The sequence below is a fragment of the Echinops telfairi genome, unplaced genomic scaffold, assembly GCF_000313985.2.
Source record: "Echinops telfairi isolate 266 unplaced genomic scaffold, ASM31398v2 ScPeMD7_655;HRSCAF=1070, whole genome shotgun sequence".
Lineage (NCBI taxonomy): Eukaryota > Metazoa > Chordata > Mammalia > Afrosoricida > Tenrecidae > Echinops > Echinops telfairi.
The window spans coordinates 35088238-35099881 of NW_022104553.1; the positions used below are offsets into that span (position 1 = coordinate 35088238).

At 39.3% G+C, this 11644-nt stretch overlaps 1 protein-coding gene across 1 annotated transcript; it reads left to right on the plus strand.

The window, feature by feature from the left end:
- Positions 1 to 1039: 1039 nt before the first annotated feature.
- On the plus strand, positions 1040 to 9798 carry LOC115870364 (zinc finger protein 571-like). Its single transcript, XM_045292876.1, has 4 exons — positions 1040 to 1820; positions 2397 to 2523; positions 2788 to 2886; positions 7357 to 9798. The coding sequence occupies exons 1-4, from the start codon at positions 1812 to 1814 to the stop codon at positions 9033 to 9035; spliced, it is 1914 nt and encodes a 637-aa protein (XP_045148811.1). The 5' UTR covers positions 1040 to 1811; the 3' UTR covers positions 9036 to 9798.
- The last annotated feature ends 1846 nt before the right edge of the window (positions 9799 to 11644 follow it).

An 11644-nucleotide genomic window follows, 5' to 3' on the forward strand; every position in this document is an offset into this window, starting at 1 on the left:
ATTTGTTGCCCTCATCAATCTCAAAACATCTGCTTTCCACTTTAGCCCTTAATATCATTTGCTCATTTTCCCCCTCCCCCCCCCTTCCCCATGAAGGTCTTCTTAAATTCTGTCATGTGATCCCAAGCTTTGTTTCTATCACTAAGGCCATATTTTTCTTTTCTTTTTTTCCCCAACAGTTTTATTGGTATATAAATCACATATAATACAATTCAATAGTTCAATCACATCAAGAAGAGTTGTACAGTCATCACCAGAATCTGTTTTAGAGCAGTATCTTCATTCTGTTTTTTGTTTTATCATTTTATTAGGGGCTCATACAACTCTTATCACAATCCATACACACATCAATTGTGTAAAGCGCATTTGTACATCATTCTCAAAACGTTTCCTCTCCACTCAAGCCCCCGGCATTAGGTCCTCATTTTCCTCTCCCTCCCCACTCTCCCCTCCCTCATGAGCCCTTGATAGTTTATAAATTGTTATTTTGTCATATCTTGCCTTGTCCGATGTCTCCCTTCACCCACTTTTCAGTTGTCCATCCCCCAGGGAGGAGGTCACATATAGTTCCTTGTAATCAGTTCCCTCTTTCCAACTCATTCTCCCTCTACCCTCCCTGTTTCGCCACTCACACCACTGGTCCTGTAGGGATCATCTGCCCTGGATTCCCTGTATTTCCAGTTCCTATCTGTACCAGTGTACATCCTCTGGTCTAGCCAGACTTGCAAGGTAGAATTCGAGTCATGATAATGGGAGCGGGAGGAAACATTTAGGAACTAGAGGAAAGTTGTATTTTTCCTCGTTGTTACATCGCACCCTGACTGGCTCGTCTCCTCCCCGAGACCCCTCTGCAAGGGGATGTCCAGTGGCCTACTAATGGGCTTTGGGTCTCCACTCCGCACTCCCTCCATCATTCACTATGGTAAGATTTTTTGTTCTGATGATAAGGCCATATTATTCAACTACTGATTCTTCTTGTTTCTAACTTTTACATTCTAATTGTCAGTTATTATCAATACATCTTGATTATATGATTGATCAATAGCAGACTGAGAAGTTGGTAGAATGCTTCTAATTCTTCATCACTGGAATTAGTGGTTGGTCCACAAACTTGAATGTATTTCTGACTGTGTAAAGGCATTCAACTGTATGAATCATAACTAATTATAAACACTGTGAAGAGTGTGTTATTAACTGAACTTCCTTGTCAGCATATAAATATCTATCAAGACAACATTGTATGTCAAGATCTTCAAATGTTCTTTTTGAAGATAACTATCATGTCATTCCTCTTGAACTTATCATTCCCAGCATAGTCAGCCATAGTTGTCCAATTCAAAATGGCCAATACCAGGCCATGTCAGCTCACAAATACGTAAAATATTGATCTTTTTGCATTCACTTCTGAAGCCCCTTTTTAGATGGAAAAGTTAGGAGCAAAGTAGCACATTTAGTGTGTGAAACATAAATGTGTTGTTGATGGCTCCCTGTGTAAGCTCCTCTTCCAGTGTAGAAGAAGGTGAATAAATTTAGGTCCTGTTCAGCATTACGGGGGATGGAGGAGAGGTCTAGCCCAAATCGCTTCTGTTGTAGCTCCCTTCCCTTGTTTTCACATCTGAGAAAGACTAAAATTTGTCAAAACTGTTTCATAAAAGGTAAGTAAAGGTAATTCTGAGTTGTTCAGTTTGTGGACTTTGTGGTAAGTCTAATGTCATAAATTCTTCTTCCTTCTCCATCTCTGGTTTCCCTGGACTCTGAATATCTTCAGAAGAAGAAAGTGGAAAATTGATCAATTCGGACCTCTACAAACCATGCCCCATGTGAGTTGCTGTTTCTTTTCTCCTTCCTGAAGCACAATAATTTTATTATGTGACATGAACACCACATTTATCTATTAACAGAATGTTCTGCCTTGCTTAACCCTATAAGAAATCTGTTCCCAAAGTTATCCTATTCCCGTGAGTGATAGTAGCAGTGTCTCATTTTTTCTCTAAATGTCTTTTTAACTTTCTTCACTATCTGTCATACTTGATTATTCTGACTGTTCAAAAACAAACAAACATATATCTCAATTCTGTTTTGTAGCCTAGCAGTTCAATGATAATTATCTGTAAAGATTTCATCAATTTTCTCTTTTTAGTTACAAGGAGAAAAGAAGGGAAGAACTCTTGTTTTATTATGTATTATCTAGTGAGAATTTGATATTTTAAGGTGCTGTGTGATTTAAGCAATATTTATTTAAACAGAAAACTTCTCATCTGACTCTTTTCATTATTAGTAGGCCTTTCTAGATAATGGATTGTGTCACCCCAACTCTCAATAACCTGTCACCTTTTTTCTTTTCACCTCAAAATCATTACCATTTTTCACAATAATGAATGAATTTGTTGTTTCAGTGTTTGGTGACTTTCAGGGATGTGGCCATAGACTTCTCTCAAGAGGAATGGGAATACCTTGACCCTGCTCAGAGGGAATTATACAGGGATGTGATGTTGGAGAACTATAAAAACGTATTGTCACTAGGTAAGGACGCCTTACACAATTGTCACAATGTGCCCTCATATTCTCTGCCTCCTTAATTGCAAGTTTCTATATCCATTCCATCAATAAAGGCTTATGTTTCACAATGATAGCAATAGACAGTTCCACTGTGTCCCTTACTATTTCATTTCCTTCAAAGTTGAAGACATCTGTTATTATCAAGCCTCTCCTCTGTGATGACCAATGTACTGGATATGAATTTGGTAATGCCATAGCTTAACTGTGTTCCATTTATTTTCTTTTAAGCTGGCTGTTCAGTCCCTACATCAGATATGTGTTTGTTACTGAAGCAAGGCAAGACTCCGAAGACGGTGGTGATAGCCTTGCCCAGAAGAGAAACCTCAGGTGAATAAGGGCTGGCCACTCAGGGCAGAAGCTGCTATGAGGTGGCTGCACTTTTAAGATGTTGGTGTCAGGTTCCCCTCAAAGGCTTTTGGAAAGAAGGCCTGACACCTAATTAGAATGCAAAAGTATGGCAACATGAGCCCCCCAGACCCTCTCTTAACTCCCATTAACCATGCTTGTCTTATACAATCCCCTTTTATTTTAATTATGGACTAACTGTTGATCCCTTCAAGGGAGAGTCTGTTCTTTAAATTGATTTTTTTTTTGAGGGGGGCCCCAGTTGCTCTCTTTTTGCATTTGAATTGGGATATGTATCTCCAACCAGCAAATGTTTGTTGAGACCTTACTGTCTTCTTGTGTAGAAAAGTCAGGGATTATCTGTAGAGGGAGGCAACAGTTGAACTGCAACATGGATGAAATTAGCTCTGGAAAAATCAAGGGAAGAGAAATACAAAGGTCCAGAGCAAAGACTTAGCTTTATTTATGAGTCAGAAAGGAGGTCAATATGGCAAGAGTAATATTTTGCACTCTCTGTAAGTGAAAGTAGGAGGTGGGGAAATAAGCAGAGATCATATCATTTAAGGCATTGCTCAATCAAGCAGTCAAGATGAATTGATAATGACTAGTGATTGCAATGTGAAATTTGGAAATAAAGAACTACCAACCATAACCACCCACTGCCATTGTCAACTCCAACTCACAGGGATCCTATAGACAGAGTAGGGATCCTATAGACAGAGTAGAGCTGCCCTCTGGATTTTTAAGGCTCTGCATTGGTATGGGAGCAAAAAGTCTAGTCTTTCTCCCAAGGAGCAGCTGATGGATTTAAACTGCTGACCTTTTTTGTGATTGGTAGCCTAATGTGTCACCCACATTATTCCTAAAAAGGATCGGTAGTTATGAAATGTGGCCTTACTGATAGAAACAGTGGTAGAAATAACACAATAGAATTTTGCAAAACCAACAACTTATTGCAAATACCTTTTTCAAAGACACAACAACTCTATATATGCAGACTTTGCCGGATATAATAAACGGGTTAAATTGAGTACATACATGAAGAGATGATGGAGAAGCTCAGTATAATCAGTCAGAACAACACCAGGCATCAACTGTGTAACAGACCACCAATTGATCATATCCACAGTCAAGGAGAAGCGTGAAGAAAATGAAAATAAGTCCATGAGAGCCCAAATCCCACCTGGAGTCTATCCCATCAGATTGAGAGACCATTTCAAGACTAGATTTGACACAGTGAACATGAATGGCCCAGTACCAGTTGAGTTGTGGAATGATATCAAGGACATCACAGGTGAAGAAGGCTAAAGGTCCTTTAAAAGAACTGAAAAGAAAAAAACTACAAAAATGAATGTCAGAAGAAACTCTGAAACTGGCTCTAGAACACAGATAATTAAAGTGCGTGGGAGAAAATAAATTAAAGTGCGTGGGAGAAAATAAATTAAAGTGCGTGGGAGAAAATATGACAAAAGCAAAGGAGAAGATTTAAAACAAACTTAAGAAAACCTAGTTAGAAAACAAAAGGGAAGAGCACTCTTGGCATTCCTTAAAGAGAGGGATCTGAAGGAAAACTCAAGGCTCATTAAAGAATTCTCTGAGGAACATATTGACGTACACAAGAATCAGAAGAAGAGGGATACACAGAATCACCCCAAAAAGAATGAATCAACATTTAATCATTTCAGCAAGTAACATATGATCAGGAACCAATGATATTAAAGGAAAAAAATCCAAGCTGCACTGTAGGAAGGGACAAAAAGGGTCCAGGAATTGATGGAATTCAAATTGAAATATTTCACCAAATGGTTGCAACCCTTATGGCACTCCCTTCTTTATGCTAAGAAATTTGGAAGACAGCTATCTTTCTTATTTACTGGAAGAGATCCAACTTTGTACCCATTCCAAAGAAAGGTGATTCAACAGAAATTACCAAATAATATTAATTTCACACATGAGTAAAATTTTGCTGAGGGCAACTCAACATTGGTTGCAAAAGTATATTAACTGTGCACTTCCAGAAATTTAAGCTAGATTCAGAAGAGGTCGTGGAAAGAGGGATACCATTATTGATTTCAGATCTTGGCTGAAAGTAGAAATTACCAGAAAACTTAAAGATGTTTTTTTTGTTTTTAACAAAATTCAAAGACATTTAACTGTGTGGTCCTAATGCATTATGGATGATATTGTAAATAATATGTATTGCGATCATGTCAAATTTATACACAGACCAAGAGGTAGTTGTTCAAACAGAACATACTGTGTGATTGGAAATTAGAAGAGATGTAGATCAAGGTTGTATTCTTTCGCCATAATTATTCAATATCTATGCTGAGCAAATAATTCAAGAAGAACTGTATGAAGAAGAAAGCTGAGGTAGGGATACAGGAAGACTCATTAATGACCTCCAATATACAAGCGACACAATCTTCCTACTGAAAGTGAAGGGAACTTGTAGCACTTCCCGATGAGGATTAAAAACTACAATGACAATATGAATTACCTCTGATCTAAACATAAAGAAAGCAAAAAATCTTCACAACTTGGCTGTTGGGCTGTGTTCTAGAGAAACTAAACCAGGAACACTCATATATGTATAATAATTACTTATGTAAAGGAAGAAATTTAATATGGAGAAAGCAACCCAGCCCAGCCCAACTCAAGTCTATGGGTCAGATGCTAACCAGAGCCCCTCCAGACCCATGCAGCTGCCAGCCAATGAAGCAAAAGAGGGATCCAGGAGGATCATAGACTAGTAGTATAGAGTCATGTGGATCCAAGGTTGGCCAGAGCCTGGCAAGGTACTGAAGCTCCCAGAATCAGCAGGCCACATAATTCAGGCAAGCAGGAGGGCAAAGAGGGGCAAGCAATGTCGGAGCCTGCCAACAAGTCGAACGGTCCTGAAAGGGGGAGTGAGGATTAAGGGAAAAAAGAGAGACAGAAAGTATTGGGAGGGCAACAGTGAATACTGAAGCCCCGAGTTTATTCTACATCTTCCTTTTATACATGCAGAAACAACCCGGGGTTATATTTTTCTCATTGTTAAGCAAGCACATTGGATACACATCAACAACTCTATGTTTTTCCAAACCAAGCATCCTTGAGAAAATTAACCATCCTGATTTCCCAGAACTCGCATACGTCCTTGTTCTTTTTCTTAGTCTCAATGTCAAGCCGCAGAAGCAAACAGCAGATACTGACACCTGGGTCTTGAAACTTCTCAGCCGTTTCAAGGCTGAGAGTCTTAATGGCCTTCAACTAAGCAAGAAAGGCCATTTCTCAACGCCTCCTATAAAAAGACCACACTTCTAAGAGGGCATCATTAGGCGGTAACCTAATTGGTAGGTTGCACTCCAACCCTACTTTCACATAAATGCAACAAGCTCTAAACATAAATCCAAAATAACACAGACTAATAAGCAACATCAGGATTTAATGGGGTCGGGGGGGAGGTTGGTATTATTAAGGACTTCATTTTTCTCAGACTCAATCCAATGCCCATGAAAGCAGTTGTCAAATAGATTATATTGGACACATCTGCGAAAAAGACCTGTTTAAAGTGTTAACAAAGATGTCAATTTGAGGACTAAAATGTGCCTGACCCAAACCTATGGTATTTTCAATAGCCTGATGTGCAATTAAAAGTTGGACAATGAATAAGGTAGAATGAAAAAGAATTGATGCTTTAGAACTGTGGTGTCAGCGAATGGTGAATATACCCAGGACTGCCAGAACAGAGACCTCTGTACAACCCGAAGACTGCTTACAAGCAAGAACGATGGGATTCGTGTGGGACCTACTTTGGTCATGTACTCAGGAGGGGCCAGTTATTGAGAAGGACACCTGCTTGGTAAAATAGAAGGGCAGTTTAAAAGGTGAAGACCTTCCAGGAGGTGGATTGACACAGTATCTGCCACAATGGATAAAATAGAGAAACGATTTTGAGGATGAGCACTGTTGCCTTCCGTTGTACATTGGGTCACTTAGTTGAAACCATCTCAGTAGCACCTAACAAGATAGTTCAGTGCTCAAGGCTGACGTTTTTTAGTATTTATTTATTTAACTACTGGTGTTTTTAAAAATATTTCGGTAGATGTTTTTGTTATAAGGTGTAAAGATAATCTCAAGGCCCCATGGATTCAGAAAGTCTGTAGTCCATGAATTTGAACTAGGAACATAAGCACTAAAAATTTTTGTACCAATGAGCTGAGTGTCCCATAAAACCATGACTAAACCTCCAAACCAAGGAGTCAAATCCCATGAGGGGCTTGGCTGTAAATTTCCGTCTTTTAAAATTCTTGTGTATGAAAATTGTCTCTGATTGTGCTTTTTTTTCCCCCTTTCAATTTACACAAAACCATTCTATTCTTATGTGACTTGTTTTCATTTCTATTGTAAAAGCTTTCTTTCTTCTGGAAAACAGCACTAGGAATTTGCTTTCTTGTTATCTTACAGACTTGGAATCCAGCTGTGAGACCCAGGGGTCACCTCCGGAGAAGATGGGACCACTGCAGGGGGAGATCATGGGAAGACTTCTGTGCCGGAACCGTGACTGTGGTCATCCTGCAGACATGATGGAGTACCGAGACCGACTTGAGAGTCAACTAGGAGCGCAGGGCACACTTTTCAGGCATGTGAAAACCTATGAAGAACAGGCCATTCAAAGTCATCACACATCCTTTACCTTTGGTCAGACAATTCGTAGGAAGGAAAAAATGTACAATTGTAAGGACTGTAGACAAACCTTCAGCTACCTCTCATGCCTTATTCAGCATGAGAAAACTCATAATAGAGAAAAGCATTCTGAAGTTAAGAAATGTAGGAAACCCATGAGCAAAAAGCCAGGCAGTAGTCAGCGTCAAAGTACTCAAGCTTGTGAGAAACCATATGAGTGTATGGAATGTGGAAAGGCCTTTGGACGTAGTTCTGATCTGATTCAGCATCAGAAAATTCATACTAATGAAAAACCCTATCAATGTAAAGTGTGTGGCAAAGCCTTTATTCGTGGTTCACAGCTCACCGAACACCAGAGAGTTCATACAGGAGAGAAGCCTTATGAATGCAAGCAATGTGGAAAAGCTTTCAGTTACAGTTCACAGTATACTCTCCATCAGAGAATTCATAGTGGTGACAAACCATATGAGTGTAAGGAATGTGGGAAGGCTTTTATTCTTAGCTCACAACTTACTTACCATCAGAGAATTCACAGTGGTGAGAAACCATATGAGTGTAAGGAATGTGGGAAAGCCTTTATTCTTGGCTCACATCTTACTTACCATCAGAGAGTTCATACTGGTGAAAAGCCTTATAGATGTAAAGAATGTGGGAAAGCTTTTTTATGTGCCTCCCAACTAAGTGAGCATGTGAGAATTCACACAGGTGAGAAACCCTATGAATGTAAAGAATGTGGTAAGACTTTTATTCGTGGCTCACAACTTACTTACCATCTGAGAGTTCATACAGGGGAGAAACCCTATAAATGTAAAGAGTGTGGAAAAGCCTTTATTTGTAATTCTAACCTCACTCAGCATCAGAGAACCCATACTAAAGAAAAACCCTACAAATGTGAAGAATGTGGAAAAGCCTTTAATGGCTGCAAACAACTTAGTGAACACCTGAGAATTCATACAGGTGAGAAACCCTTTGAATGTAAAGAATGTGGAAAGGCCTTTATCCGTACTGCCTCCCTTACTCAGCATCAGAAAATTCATGGTGAGAAGCCGTATAAATGTAAGGTATGTGGAAAGACCTTTATTCGTTCAGCACAGCTTGCTTGTCACCAGAGGATTCATACAGGTGAAAAACCCTACAAGTGTGAGGAATGTGACAAGGCCTTTATTTATAGCTCACAACTTAGTGAACATCAGAGAACTCATAGAGGTGAAAAGCCTTATGGATGTAAACAGTGTGGGAAGGCCTTTATTCGTGGCTCACACCTTACTGAGCATATGAAAATTCATACTGGGGAGAAGCCTTATGAATGTAAGGAATGTGGGAAGGCTTTTCCCCGTGCATCAGAACTTAGTACTCATCAAAGGATCCATACTGGTGAGAAACCCTTTGCATGTTTAAAATGTGGTAAAGACTTTATACGTCGTTCACAACTCACTCAACATCTTAGGGTTCATAACTAAAGCCACTGAATGTGATTTGCTCTAATGAATGCAGGATATCCTATAGCTTTGGCTCAGAATTGACCTATTTTAGAAAGCTTGGTGGCTCTTGGCTGCTAACCAAAACGTAAAGAGTTCAAACCCACCAGCTGCTTCTCAGAAGAAAGATGTGATGGTATGCAGATGTATCCATAAAGATATACAGCACTGAAAACTTCATAGATTTGTTTTCTGCCCTATAAAACATTCATAATACCTCTACCAAGTAAAATATTTGTATATTTAGTACACAGTAATTCAAGCCAGCCATTTCCAAAATACATTCAAGAAATAATCATCTCCAACATATAATTGGAGTTTTCCTGCCCCACTGTTTCTGAGGCTGTGTATAACCAAATTCCATTATTGGTATAACCAAATACACTTGGAACAAGCCAAATAAAGTGGTGGTGGTGAGACTTTCTATAAGAACAAAAAGAACTGTTTAATCCATTGCTTCCCATACTTGATTATGAACCCTTTTCTTCTAGAGTACTTAGTACTAGCTTTGGGTTGTGAACACACTTTGAAATATCCTGATTTAACTAAAAGGAATGACTAGAATTTTCAGACATCCGGGTATCTAATTAAATGTGTGTGTGTGTGTGTTTTACAGTATAGAGAGAAAATAATTTGAATTTTCAACATCCTTATTTCCACTCATCTAATTCATTTTAATAAAGTAATGCTGCTTTTGTTTTAAGATACTTTAAAAAGGAAAACGTTAATAAATATTGAACACATGTTTCTTTTGTAATCAAATTTTGGACGTTTGTGTGTCTCTCTTAAGATGATGGCAAGTGAGTAATCCGTGCACGAATAAAAGGATTATTAAAAGCATAAGTAAAAATTAACAATATAGTTTTAGCTTCTACTCCTATTAAATTTTTTGAATTATTGGAATTAAGCTTTTTTCAAATCATATTTTTCTTTCCAAAAGTCATTACATTCATCGTTGTAAAATTAAATAAAATTTAATACGAAAGAATTAATGCAGAGTTTTAAAAACGATCACTACCACTTTACTGCCCACTCAAATTAAAACTAGTTAAACTAGTGTTTACCTTTTAACAAACACTTTTTAAAAATATATTGAAGTATCACCTGTCTGCATTTGAGCTTTTAATAGTATAGGAGTCAGTGAGGACCTCCTTGGCCTTAGATGAGTGCCTTTTTAGAGAAAGCCAAATCAAGGTTATCCTAAAGGGGCCAGCAGACCAGCCACAAGCTTGACCTGCTTGCTGACCATGGATTCATCTGTCTCTGCACTCCCTAGTTTGTGGTTCTCATGCTCCTGCTTGGCAGCCCCTGTCAGAAGCCTCCAGCTTATGTGAACCACAAATTTGAACCAGACAGGACTTACCTATTATTTGTGTGTATGTTTTGGGGGACCATCCTCCCCACAATTGAATGGGTCCAAGGGGTGGTGGTGTAATTGAGAGGTAAGTTAAAGAGACATGAAACAAGGCATGCAAAAAAGAAAGAAAGAAACAAGGCATGCAAAGGCTCGCCTCTTCCTGGAGACTGGAACCAGAATAAGGCAGTAACGTATTCTCTCCAGACTTATGTAATCTTGGGCATGCAAGCCCCGGTAAGCACATACATTAACAGGAGGGGTTGTATTAGAGGCATACACATAACGTGTGTGTGTGTGTGTGTGTGTGTGTGTGTGTGTGTGTGTGTGCAATTCCAAATGCATACACATGCAATTGGAAAGGGAGGCACTAGAGGCACGCATGTGACAGGAAACTACGTAACAAGATGGGTGGGTGCTAAAAGTTAAGATAGTAGCCTAATCTAGGTCATTCCTCAGCTGGCTTGACTTTAGGTGTCTTTGAACTCTTCTCCAGAGGAACAATCTATGATCCTTAACAGAAGGGAGTGGGCCCTACTTAGGAGACAGACAATAGGGCCTGATTGCTCTAGATGGCAGACAACCTTCAGATAAGTAGCCTTCAAGCAGCTGACCAAAAAGTATATGTCGTTGCAACCATGTGATTGCAAGTACCACCTAAACCTTGGTATTATTACCTGGGACATCGTGGGGAATAACAGGAGAATGTGAGTGGAACACATCTCCAACCCATGAACCTGAAGGTTTCCTCCCAGTCCTTAACATATGAACATAGAGTTTGTCCAAATACCCTCTCTTCCTGGTTCTGTTTCCCACAGTTACTGGTTTTGCATCTGTAGAGAACCCAGCCTAACACACTTGATTTTGTATCTGTGACACAATTTTTATGGACCATGCTCTCTAGCTGACTTTTTTTTTTTTTTTTTTTTGGCTATAGAGTCCAATGACTCCAAGGTGGCAAATCAAATGGCAGACTGGATGGAGACTAGAACTAGAATGAGGCAGTAATGTATCCTATCCAGACTTATATAATCTCAGGCATGCAAGCTGCAGTAAACTGATAATAGCTCACAAGGTCAGCAGGCAATATGACAGGCCATTGATTAGAGTCCAAAAATACAAAACCAGCAAGAAGCAAGCAAGTTCTGTTAGGTAGGCCAGCATAGGGCTGGGAGATGTCCATTAACACGTGCCCAGAGGGCCAAGCTAGGGGAACAAAGGAGTGGCACAGCGCACA